This window comes from Mytilus trossulus, chromosome 13 (genome assembly GCF_036588685.1).
Source record: "Mytilus trossulus isolate FHL-02 chromosome 13, PNRI_Mtr1.1.1.hap1, whole genome shotgun sequence".
NCBI classification, from domain to species: domain Eukaryota; kingdom Metazoa; phylum Mollusca; class Bivalvia; order Mytilida; family Mytilidae; genus Mytilus; species Mytilus trossulus.
The window spans coordinates 18,135,898-18,149,803 of record NC_086385.1 but is presented as its reverse complement, the minus strand read 5'-3'; the positions used below and the strand labels follow the sequence as shown (position 1 = coordinate 18,149,803).

Below are 13,906 nucleotides of genomic sequence, written 5' to 3'. Positions count from 1 at the left end.
TTTACTTATAAATGGACTAAGTTTTTCATCCAGTTAATTAATTAAATACAATTAAAGTTAAAGTTTAAAAACATTTATAAGATTCATAAACTATCCTGGATTTTTACCAAACTTGGACAGAAGCTTCTTACAATCAAAAGATAAGTATCTGGAGGAATATTTTAATATTTTTTTCCCTCATTTTTGTTGAGCCTGGGATTTACAGCAAAAGTAGGCAAGACACTGGGTTCCGTGTGGGTTCCACGGAACCCTTACAAAACTTTTTGTGGGTACCAATTATTTGTGGATGGAAAATAACTTGTATTTCCATTGAAATTGAATTTCATTGCAATGAAAAAAAAGTTATTCATTGAAAATTTGAACTTTGTTGAACTGGGTGAAGAAATAATATCACTTGGGCTTCTCTTCTTCCGCCAGTAAGGATTAAATTGATTGGGGCATACAATGTTGGTGACATGGTTATATATTAATCAGAAAATAAAGAACTATAGAGAATAATAAGATTTTCCTCTTTATTTGAGGGGGTTCATTGTCATTTTATCTAATAAATGAAATATAGCAGTGGGACTTTTTTTGTGATTCAACTTTTGTTAAAATTAACCCTGTAATCTCTATATATTACAAATCATGCAAAGCATGAGAAAAAATTTCAAATTATTAGTTATGCAGCAGAAGCTGAAAAGCTCTTGATAAAGGGACATAAATCTAGAAAGCAAAAACTTTTTTTCAAATATAACTTAATAAAAAAACAACCTAAAAGGGTAGATTTGAAAAGGGAGCCACAATTCAGAGGGAGTTTATAAATAATAACCCCAGAAACTTGCATAGTCCATCATACTGCGGATTCATTAATATACATGTATGTTGGAGACCAATTTTTGTGGATTTTAATGTTCAACGAATTGCATATTTTCTAAAGGAATGTATACAGACTTTGACAAAACAACAGAATTAAATATCCACATAAATGCAAGTTTTCCTCAATCCACGAAAATTGATACCCATGAAAATAAATAAATCCACAGTTTTAGTAAAAGGATGGTCCTTATTAGGTAATTGTACCTATTGAAGAGGAGGACATCTCTATAGATTTCCAGCTCGAATCATCCAAGGTCAACTAAATTATAGATACTAGTAATAGAATGAAATATTTTTTATAAAAGTAATAATACCATACAATGACAAAAATATCTCTTTTTACAATATAATGAAATAGATAAAAAATATTGGATTGTGCCCTATATTTTCATAATTAGCCTCTTTTGAGGCAGAGAATGTTGTCATTATACCAATATAAAGCTGTTGCTTGCTAGAAATAAGATTAGGAAATGAGGGTAATATGAGTTTGCTTAGTAAGTTTTTTAAAATTTAGAAAATATAAAATTTATGTTTAAATGAATGAAGGGAAACATATTCTAGGAATCTATTTATATTTTGTTAATCAATGTTGTGTAAATGTTACATATTACATGGAAAGGAAATGAACCAAATTGTTCTTTTCCTGTCACTTGTTGGTTGGTAAATGAAATATAAGTAGTTGTGCTTAAAATACTTCTTGATATGGAGTTTACATTGATATACACTGTAAGTAGGGTTATCACACTTACCAATGGTTAAACCAGGGGTTTCGGTCTAATAGTACATGTTTACATATTACCATTGATCAATTAAGTTATTCTTATTGGATATTATAAACACAATTGTTTTTATGCTTGTGAGTATTGACAAGAATCATGGATATGTAACTTTTAGAAAAGTGAGAGGCAAAAGATACCAAGGGGATAGTCAAAACCAAACTGACAATAACATGGCAAAAAATTACAAACAGTACAAAAAAGATAGTGTCTTCATGTCAAAGTTTATTTGCCAGATAAAAGTGTTCCATATTTGCTATAAATTTGTGTTTCATTAATGAATAGGATTTTGATTTTTAAAATCTTTGTTTTATTATTTTTGTTTAGATAATGGTACAGATGTAGTACAGCATTCTTATACACAGCCAGTCTCACCCGTAAACCAGGGACCAGTCTCACCAGTAAATCAGGGACCAGTCTCACCAGTAAACCAGAGGTCAGCATTAAAACCAGAATCTGCTACTAAATTATCATCACATATAAGGTCACAAGATATTTCTGTTCGCTCCACAACACGATCTGGTGTAGAAAAACAACCTGCATTACCTTCCAGAGAAACCAGCAGGGAACTACCTTCCAGAGAAACCAGTAGAGAACCACCTACATTTGTACAGGAACTACAGGATAGCAGGGTGAAAACTGGTGACCCAGTTGAACTTTTAGTTGAGGTCAAAGGTAAGATTGTTTACCTGATTTAAATTCTCAGAAAAGAAATTGGCTTGTATACGCCAAACAGGGCCTAATGGTGGCAGAATGGCAAAAGTTGTTCATCTCTTGTACCACTGGCCTGTCAACACTGAAGTTGAGCGTTCAAACACCACATAAGGAAATGATGTTTGATTCCAATTTCATTTGACTAGGATTGCCAGCTTTCAAATCAAAAGTTTGGTTGATAATATTGCCTTCCGCAAACAATAAAAGATGAGTGCTTGGTACAGCTAGCAGAGCTAAAGTGGCCCTAGACACTTACAATCAATAAATCAATCTGTATATCAATCACAGTAATGTTAAACTCAATTAAAGTAGACAGACATTGTTAATAACATAAAAAATAACAACTAAATTGTTCCAGGTAGTCCCCTGTAGAGATTGTAGGGTACTCAGTTTATAGTCCATATTTTATACTGTAGAAATTGTATGGTACTCTGTATACTGTGGATTCATTATTATTCGTTGGATACCAATTTTCATGGATTTCGTGGGTACAGGTGAACCACGAAATTAGATGTTCAACGAATAACATATTTTCTATAGGTCTGTATGCAGACTTTGCCAAAACCACGAAATTAAATTTCAACGAACATGTAACTTTTTCTCTATCCACGAAAATTGGTACCCACGAAAATAAATGAATCCACAGTAACTAGTTTGTATTCTAGGAGGTACTGTATTACCAGTTAATATTTTACAGGCAGCCCACCTGTAGAGATTGTATGGGTACACAATAACTCAGAAGTGAATGAGGACCACCCTGTCTATAGAACAACATGTAGTGACAACATTCATCAGCTTGTTATTCCACGCTGTAAACCAGAGGATGCTGGAGAGTTCGTATGTGAGGCATACAATGAATATGGAGAGATTGATACATTCTGTCGGTTAAGTGTCAGTGGTAAGGTTATTTTTTTTTATTGGGAATTACAACTGTCACACTTTTTAAAGAAAAATACTCTGGATAGCTATATCACTTTTTTTATAAGAACAAAAGCACAGGTGACCATTTTTTAAAATTTTATTTATGTGAGTTACAATAATTTGTCAATAATTTTTGTATTTTGTATTTTTTAAATTGAGCATTTGTGTATAAGGCTACTTTATGGAGAGTTGTCTTATTGGCACTCATACCAAATCTTCTTGTTTTCCATGTCTAAACTAAAATATAGCCTTTAAAGGTAATAGTTAAACTAGAGTTATCTCCCTTTGTTCATAATTGTAGGACATAAATATATTTTGCTTTCCATTGCTCATACAATGCACTGTTTATCCTTAAGTTCCAACTGCAAAATGAATCTTTATCTGTCAGGGCTCACAAGCACTTTACCCAGTTATCAGTTGGGAGTTGTGTCCATAGACATAAATCAGGCTGTTAGTTTTCTTGTTATTTTGGGGCCTTTATAGCTGACTATGCGGTATGGGATTTTCTCATTGTTGAAGGTCATACAATGACCTATATTTGTTAATTTTTGTGTCATTTTGGTCTCTTGTGAAGAGTTGTCTTATTGGCAATCATACCCCATCTTCTTTTTTATATTCCTCTTTAATCTACAATTTTTATGATAGAAACAAATATAAAATGAAAGCTTAAAAGAAGTTGATCTCAATAAGAGGTAAACAAATGGACTATTCAAAATAACAAACTCCAGGGAGGTTTAGAAAATTGGGAAGAAATCTTGACAAGTATATCAAGTGTTGTTTTTATATGTAGAATGTTTGAAAAAATAACCTATATATAAAAACCAGCTTTTATTTTCCGTATAAGAGAAGAATTCTACATAACATGCATGATGTGGCAGAAATAAATTTATTATTTTAGAAAATCTATCTGATATGGAAACCATTGATGAAAATAAAGAGGCATTGCCACAGGTGTACCATGCAATGGCCAGGAAAATCCAAATAGAGGACTCTAATGATAGTGATAGGGGCACACCTCCTGATTTTGTTTTGAAGCCACGCTCAGCTATGGTGGAAAAAGAAAAGAGTGCAATATTTTTATGTAGACCTGAAGGGAATCCTAGACCAAGTGTACAATGGTTAAAGCAGGGCATTGTTATAGAAAATAGTGATAAATATAAGGTATATAATGTAATATGATATCCATAAAATCTATAATGAGTCCAGAATCTAGATAATGATCATTGCATTTTAATTTTAGATATTTATTCCAAATTTGGTATCAGGTGTCGCATGTAACAAATTAATAAATACTACAACTTTTTTTGGTGCAAACACTACAAAAGCTCAAACATGACATATTCAAATGAGAAAACCAACAGGTGGCTGTAGGATGAAGAAAAAAAACAAGAAACAAATACTGAAGATGACACCAATAATAACCACTGAATTACAAGCTCTTGGTACAGGAACATTAACAATGTGGCAAGTCAAACAATGTGTGTGAGGACTCTGCCTTCTCTGAATGATGGATGTTCACATCTTCTAGAGAAATATAATGATGACAAAACTACATACTACATACATTCAGTGATTCTCATAAATATATATGGAAAGCAGTACACTAAACAAGGGTGGACAAAATAGACTATAATCTCTGTCATACATGTTAAAGGGAGATAATCAATTTCATTCAACTCTAAATCATGTATTCATTAAAAATTCATGGATGTTGCTGTTTAAGGTAAACCATGAATTTAAATGATTACTAGAGGACACATATTCTATAGGTGTATATGCAAATGTTGAAAACAATGAAATCAAATATCCACTTCTTATTGAAAAAGATATGGCCAAGAACAGAGTGATTTCATAGTGCATTTCTTTTACACCAAAAAAAGCAAAATTAACAATATTGCACTGGCTCTGTTCAAAAAAGATTTTTTCAGAGTAGTGTACTACTTTTGGGACAAAATATATCAAAATTATAGATAAGTCAATCAACTCTAACTCCAAATATGGATAATTTAATGTTAAGGCGGTCTGTAATTCAGTTTAACAGCTTAATTATAAAAAAGAAGATATGGTATGATTGCCAATGAGACAACTATTCACAAAAGACCAAAATGACACAAACATTAACAACTATAGGTCACCGTATGGCATTCAACAATGAACAAAGCCCATACCGCAAAAATCCATACTTATTTTTAACTTTTTCAAACTGGACCAATTCACTACTTAACCTACAAATGCCCGATATCTTGTAAATTTCTTCGCCCTACTTAAAGAAATGAATTTGAAAGGATGATGAAACAAATTTGTAAGTAATTTAAACACTGTCCACACTAGGGACTCTATTTGTAGACAACAAAAGTAAAAGGACATACAGTGCACATAAACAATCACTTTAATAAAATAATAATGTCCTACAGAAAATGCAGTACTTGATTTCTATATTTGATGTTAGTATTAAATGTTCAATAATGATTTTCAGGTTACACATGGTGATGATTCCATATTAGAGATTAGAAATGTTGTAATAGAGGATTGTGGGAAGTATACCTGTCTGTTACTAAATCCCTCAGGAAGTGTATCAACTGATATTGAGTTGACAATGGGTAAACCAAATACAGAGTTCAAAGATACTGAAACCTCAGCAGTCAGGAAGAGGTGAAAATATATAATTTTTTTAGCTGACCTAGCCCTAAAGGATAGTGTTAAAGCTATTGTGATCATTCTAACATCCACCTATTCTATTTTAAATTTCATTTTTTTATATTTTAAGAAATATATTGAGGATAATTTGACAAGAAAATGTAATAAAGCCTTTTTGAAAAACGCACGTTTAGTTCTATTTCTTAAAGAAAAATTGTTGGTCCATGCAGTTGTTGCATTTTGAATACCTTTTCCTAAAATCTTGAAGCTTCCTTTTAACATATAAAGTAGCGATTGTAGAACTCTTTTCCTCATACATGTCAGCAGTGACAATTATCCATGTGCAATGGTTGTGAATACAGCTTTGGCTTTAATATTGATCCTAACTAATTGTAAGGTCTACGTTTTACCACAACCCAACCAAAGAGAAAAAAACAGCGCCAAGACCACCAATGGGTTTTCAACATAGCAAAAAAATCCTGCACTCTTAAGTGGGCTTCAGCTGGCCACTTAACAAAAATGTGTACTTGTTCAGTAAAAATGGTTGTCATAATCAATTCCAAACATATAAATGAACCAAAATTGGTTAAGCATACACAACTGACAAAGGCCAGATGCTCCTGACTTGGGAGTTGGAACAGGGGCAAAAATTAATCAGTATTTCTCGTAATCTTATCAATTTATACTTTTCCTGTCTAGTTGATAATTAACATGTCAATCATGTGATTTCAATCTTTCATTAGTCAAAATTTATTCAAGACTTCAAATTTTTCTTTTGCTTCTGATTTCTATATTTTCCCTTGTTTAGGAGACCATGTCTGATGATGTCACACAGAAAGATTGGTGTTTTTGAAGAGCATTGGCAAAGTTAGATAAAGTTTGCCTACATTTTGTCCTTTCTAATCTTGATGTATATTTTGGTTAAACTATGGTGTTGGTTGCTGTCTCATTGATATTTCATCAGTTTATAAAATCAGAGCATTTCATTTTAGATCTATACCAGATAGTCCAAAGAGATCTACATTAGACAGCCCAAAGCGTACACCCGAAAGTCCTAAGAGATCTGCACTAGACAGTCCAAAGCACCTTACACCAGATAGTCCTAAGCGTTTTACACCAGAAGGTTCAAAGAGAGGAGTCATCAACAGAAAGATTGAAATGTTTGATAAACCTCAGGACAACTCTCCATCATCTAACAAATTAATTCCTGCTAGAAAATTACCAACAACATTTAGCAGTAATTTGTCCAGGGGTCGACAAGGACATAGTCATCAGACAAAAGAAGATTTTAGGGATGTTTTAAATAAGATTAAGACTCCAAAAGATAACAAATTAGAACATGGATTGGCATCAGTAAGAAATAAAGGATTATCAACATCTAGAGTCGACTCACATTCTGTAGTTAGTCAACGACAGAGAGACAAATCTCCTGTTAAAGTATCAGACGCAGTCAGAAAATTCTCAAAAGAGTCACCTAGTACTGATCAAAGTATGTTTGTGTCTTCTAGAAATAATAGAAATTTGAATTCAAGTACAACACAGTCTCCAAAAAGTATTTCTGGAGCTCGAAGTTCAAGGATAAATGTAAGAAAGCTTGCAAATGATTTGTCTGGATCACCTCAAAGTTTGAAAATGTCAGAAATTGAAAATGAGACACCTCAAAGTAAAACTATATGTGAGAATAAACCAAAAGTTTTTAACAGATGTGAAAACGAGGAAACAGAATCAAAAACAGAATTTTCAGTAAAAGAAAGACAAGCTGTAATACACAGTGACTTAAAAACAATTATAGGGAAAAAACAAACTATGATATTGCAAGAACAGCAAATTGAGGGAATGAAAGTAAATAGTGCCAAAACATTGCCAAGTCCTACTTCAGAAGGTTATACAAAAACTTTGCCAAGTCCTACATTTGAAGGTCATAAAACTTTGCCAAGTCCTATTTCTGAAAGTCATATAAAAACTTTGCCAAGTCCTTTTTCTGAAGGTCATACAAAAACTTTGCCAAGTCCTACTTTTGAAGGTCATATAAAAACTTTGCCAAGTCCTACTTCTGAAGGTCGTATGAAAAGAAATTTCTTGGCAGAAGCCACACAGAACAGTGCGGTAGAAATGGGTGCTGTGTTTGGACAAAAGTTTGAAGCAGATAAAATCAGAACAATGCCAGAAAAACAAAAACGAACTTCAGTTGTAGAAACACCAGTGACAGGACAAGTTGAATTTAAAATATTATTAGAGAAGAAACGAAATTCACTTCCAGCAACAAGTTCTCCCACAAAATTACATAGCACTGGAAGTTTTCGTGAGAAAATGTCTGGTCAAAAAGAAAGTGACCCATCACCAATTATAAAAACAAGTGTAAAACGGATCAATAATGTTGATGAAGTTTTAGATCGTTTAAAAGATAGGCCTCCAAAACCAGAACAAAAAATTGTGTCTTCTTTTACTCAATCTGTGCCAAAGTCAGCGGAAAGAATGAACAGGTCAAGAAATTTAGGGGAAACACGTCGACTAAGTCGAGAAAGTTCACCTAATTTCAGGAATGTTTTAAATCAAATTGAGGCTAAAACTAAAATTCAGGAGAGTTTACCACAACTAAAAAGGAATGATCAAAATACTCACTATCATGACATAAAAGACAAAACTGTTCTTACAAATAGAAAGCCAAAAGTAGAAAGTTCACCGAAAATCACTAGATCTGCATTACCACAGAAAAATAGTGTTGAATTTTCACCCAGTAATTATCATCATGCTAAAATTGTGAATAATTTGGAGAGTAATAATGGTATTTCAGAATCTTCTGACTCATCAGAGAAAAGTGATCATCAAGTAGTTGAAACAAAATTAGAAATGCAAAAAAGTGAGAGAGCACAGAAATGGAATGCTTTGTCTGAGCTATATGCTGAACAAGCTGATGATCAAATCAGTATTCAGGGGAATAACATGCACCAAAATGGAAGAATTGAAAATACACAAAATCATAATGGAGGTAGTTTGGATAAATATGAAAGAAAAATCTCCTCTGTGTCTTATAATAATCATTCTTCTCCAAATAATGACCCACACAGAGAAATGGATAGGAAAAATGTATCACATAGAGAAGTGGATAGGGAAAATGTATTTGAGAACATGAATGGTTCTAACTCTGAAAGTGATGTTCATGAAAGTGCTTCAGAAAACATACCTGAAAATTTAGGTCCCGGCCATGCAGTTATGATGAATTTAAAAAGAACTAAATTTAGTGAAGTTGAGGAACTTTTTGAAGATTTTTCTAGAATTGATAGAGAATTTGAGAGTTTGAAAAGAAACCCAAGATATGGACCAATAGAAAAGTTAGATGTAGATGATGAAGATAAAAAAATTCTCAGAAAAATTTCAGGTCTTAGTTCTGACTTAGCTGATGACGTTACCAGCTCTCCATCAGATGATATAAGAAGTGTTCCGTCAAAAAAGCAGACAAAATACTCTAAAAAATTTGATTTTGAGAAATCCCCTGCAATTGTTGAACAGTTGGATTTCAGACATGTTTTGAAACGTCACGTTGAACCTCATCATCGCCAATATCCTAAATTCCTAGCCGACCTTGTAGATGTGAGAGTGAGAGAAGGTCAGTCTGTGACCTTGCAGTGTCAGGTGTCAGGGATTCCCAGGCCTGATGTAGCTTGGGCAATGAACAACAAAAGAATTAAGGTAGGTTTGGCTTTTTAAAGTTTAATTTTGTATCTTCTGTTAAAAGTTTATAATTTAATTAATTTATACACTAAATACTAATACACAATATAGAGAAGTTTATATATATATCAAGTAAATATATATAGCTACACATAGGTGTCTGAAGTTTTGTGTTTAAAACAATAATAACTGGATAAACTATTAAGGGCTGAGTATAAAGGGTGTTATGTTACTTGAAGGTGTCTTCATCTTGGGTGTACAGAGATAATAATGTTCTTGGACTTAAAGATATATAAAGTATGGAAGGTCTTTTCCTCAGGTAAAATTTCTCATTACACCAAAATGAAGTTACTTTGAAAAAAAATATTGGTAAAAGTTCCATCAAACAAATTTGGAAAAATAAAAGTACAGTGTTTTAGGCGATTTTCCCCAAACCTATAAGGGATGTATTGTATTGTATGTGTACTATAGTACAACAAAAGTAATGGTGACGATGTTTCAGGGATGTTATGTACAGTATGTGTACTATAGTACAACAAAAGAAGTGGTGACGATGGTTCTACTAATCATTTCAATAGCAAGAGGAAATCTCATGTAATACTTTAAAAGATTGTCAATTAATAAATCTTATTTAAAGCTTTGAAAAATAATCATGCATTTTTGTCATGGATTATATATGACCATTTTGGACTACATTTAAAGATAAAGCATTATTGGACTATAAGTCACATGTAAGTAGGTATGCTATAAAAATAGGAAACTCATTTGAAAACAGAAATTCTCAGTTATAAAGAAAACTACTCTACATTGATTAAATCCAACAGTTTTATCCAAGAAAGTACATTTCATACATGTTACCAAGTTGGGTACATTCATTTTCCAACCACATTATGCAAAGAATGGGTCTTTGTTGTGGACAAATAAAAAAAAAAGTTCTATATGGAAAGATCGGATGAATTAATGATAAGTTTTTAATAGAATCATTCATTACAAAAAAATAAAGTTGACAAGAGTTATCTCCCATCTAACTTTTTACAGACATCTAAACGTATACAGGTGAGTGTTGACGAAAAGCTAACAAACTGCTTATAAACTGATATAGTAGAACTATGCTAGTGTCTAATGGAGTGATCTAACAAATATTTTAAAGAGAACAGGAAAAATGATATTTTGATTATTTTGTAGATTCGGTATGTTTGAATTTTTCATCAGTGATAAAGATTTGTAGTAAACCTTGATTTTCAATTTATATGGTAAAAGGTGTTGTTTCTCTTGAATTTTATTTTTTCCATGTAGATAAGACAAAGATTTGTATAGTAGGAGGACTATACAAATCATTGGATTCATAAAGATAACCTCATATTAGCAATAACATATAGATGCATCAAAGTACTAGTCCACCATGTGTATGTACTGGTGTACTATAATAGTTATCTGCATCAAAGTACAGGTGTACTTGACATTTCTGTCTTGGAGAAGTTGAAGTTGTCTGTATCTGTCTATTATCAGATTTGATCAATTCAATGTTTGATACTTATTTCTAAATTCTGTAAAGTATCGCTTGAAGATCAATAAACTATTTAAAATTGTGATTTCAGGAGGTTTACTTATATATTGAATTTTTTGATGTGTGCTGTTACAGTTAAAATTTTCAAAGAATAGTGTAGACCCATATCATATCTAGGTTAAAGAAATACAAATGTTCTTAAATATTTAATGGCTTCATTTTTGTATTTTCAAGTTGAAAATATAGAGGTTTCCGTTTGGTTGTAATGAATGTAAAATGTAGATATCTTTGAAAAAATATAGCCTCTATTCTATGACCACAGCTGCATGTTGGGAGAGTTCCATATATAAAATCTCTCCACTTATAAACTGCATACATTCTTAGGCTGTAGGTGGCTTGTTGTAAATTATCTAGTTCTGCTCAACAATCCATCATTATAATGACTGGATCCTTAACATTTACTTCTTTCTTTAGTATCTTCATCTTTGTGGAACCCACTTTAAATAGCCTATCATGGCATATAAGATTTATCTTTTTTTTGTAAACTAGAAATTTTTACCTTTTGATGTTAGGCAAAAAAAAAACAATTGCCTTCTTTCCCTGAATTTGCCCCTTTAACCTGATGGAGGAGGCCTGAATGCCTACAGAAAACTCTTGCAATATCAGTCAAATAAGACTGAGGTCGACAAACCTGCCACGTGTGGGGTGTTAGTTTGAATAAATCAACTTAATGGGTATGATTTATTTAAGTTGCTTGGAAAATTAATGGTCCTATAAGTAAAAATGAAAAAGTTAATATTTTTATGTCTCATGACAACCTTCATAAAAAATTGAAGTCTTTTTTTTTTAAATACACAATGAAAATTTTCAAGATAAGAATGATAAAAGAGAAAATGAAATGAGTTTTGATGCATTTAAAAATTATTGACTGCAACTGTTCATGTGGATACATAATTTTTGCTTAACTAAAAGTCTTTGTATTTGACCCAGAAATGAGAGAGTTGTTTCCCTTAGAGCTGACATACATTTTTATAGGAAACGAAGTACAAGGAGAAAGACCATTCTATCTGTGGGTTAATATTAAGATTTGGTTAGGCTAAACACTTTTGATTTCAATTTACTGTGGAATCAGGATGTATTTTATTAGTATGATACCATTTTTCATTGATTTCGTGGATAAATTCTAATAATGACAAATTGCACCTGAGGATAAAGTGAAATAAATCATGTAAAAAACCCAAAGACATCTGTCCTCAACAGTATGTGTCCTACATAGTCAGTACCTATAATCATTTATCTTATAGTTATGATGGTCTTATGATTGTCTTGTCAAACTTTGTCACAAAATCATACTAGGATCATGGACAATATGACAAAGTGATGACAGGTTATAAGACCAGGAATCAAGAAATAGAAATATAGGATTGAGTCCATTTATAGAAAAATGTGTCCTGTTAGTGTTACACTTATATAAATTTCAACTGCTGGGTGTAATTTTATTCTACAATGGCTAGATGTAGGGATGAAATCTCACAAAACATATCTAACCCCAACATTTTTGCATCTGTCCCAAGGCTTTCCTAAGTCTTGGCTTATTTACGCCATGGATGCTGGATTCACTTGCTGTGTTGAAGACCAAGTGGTGGCCTAGAGGTGTTTATGCTCTTTGGTCCTGTTGTTGTCTCTTTGAAAAATCCACTATTTCTATTCTCTATTTTATTAAGATTAACATACCCTGGACTTTCTATATAAATAGCATTTTTGCAGACTTCATTCATCTATTATGTATTTTTGAAATGTTTGAAAACTGATTGGTATTCTATCTATGTATTTGATACACCAGTGAAGGGATTAATCTGCTTGGTTTATTTAACTTTTACCATAATATTATGGATAATGCAAAATGATTACTTTTGGTAATTTAGGAGGGGGTCTGTCTGTAATCAAATCTCATTGTATGGTTGAGCAGGAAAAAGGCAGGATATCTAATGACATTATGGTTTTTGAATAGTTTTATTTCCTTCACGTAGATTGAATGGCAAATTATCAGTCATGCAATTAATTGCATGATTTCTGCCAATATTTACTCAATAATTTAAAGTTTACAGCTTAAATTTGTTTTGCAGCTGATTAACTTTTCTGTTCAATGATTTTATGTTTTTTTGACACTGTTGACTAAATATGCATTTAAAACTTTCAAATTTTGATAGTTTATAAAGTAAACAATTTAATTGAGAAACCGTAACTTTACAAAATCGAGGAAATTGTGACTATTTTGTCTGGGAAAATATTAGTATGGGAAGTATGTTCGAAAAATATTTTTGGTATTTAGCATAATTAATTTAAACAGCCTAATTTGATGTATAGATGTTTGTAACATGATGTATGGATAAGGAAATTGAAATAGGGCATTAAACTGTTATTTAAATATAGACTATGATTATACCTCAATTTAATTTACATTTGTTTGTCCAGGCGATATGGAATTATAGGTGTTTACTTGTTTTAATGTCCATCATATATCAATGTAAGTATCATTATATAAATAGAGGTCGGACATGTGGGTTAATTCACTTGACCTTATATTTGTAGCCTTCTAAGTTTTTCCGTATGACTTATGAAGATAACACCTCAACTTTGGTTATAGCCGGGGCTTATCCTGAAGATGATGGGGAATATGTCTGCTCTGCTACAAATAGTCTTGGTACTGCAAGATGTTCTTGTCATCTCTATGTAGAAGGTAAGTGTGGACTCAGATAGATGCCTTTTTCTGAAAGTTTTCAATGGATTATATTTAACAGGTTAAAATCTATGTTCAACA

The 13,906-nt window shown here is 32.0% G+C and overlaps 1 protein-coding gene across 4 annotated transcripts in view; it reads left to right on the top strand.

Annotated features, from left to right (window-relative positions):
• The window catches only part of LOC134694035 (myosin light chain kinase, smooth muscle-like), a 64,566-nt gene that overhangs the window by 33,326 nt on the left and 17,334 nt on the right, over window positions 1–13,906 (top strand). For 2 of the 4 annotated variants that reach the window (XM_063555033.1, XM_063555035.1), the window contains 7 exons: window positions 1,962–2,309; window positions 3,046–3,246; window positions 4,168–4,430; window positions 5,746–5,921; window positions 6,899–9,596; window positions 10,617–10,634; window positions 13,678–13,825. In XM_063555033.1, coding sequence (XP_063411103.1) covers window positions 1,962–2,309; window positions 3,046–3,246; window positions 4,168–4,430; window positions 5,746–5,921; window positions 6,899–9,596; window positions 10,617–10,634; window positions 13,678–13,825 — 3,852 coding nt within the window. The remainder of the gene's footprint in view (window positions 1–1,961; window positions 2,310–3,045; window positions 3,247–4,167; window positions 4,431–5,745; window positions 5,922–6,898; window positions 9,597–10,616; window positions 10,635–13,677; window positions 13,826–13,906) is intronic. The other 2 variants (XM_063555036.1, XM_063555034.1) reach the window with 1 other exon arrangement.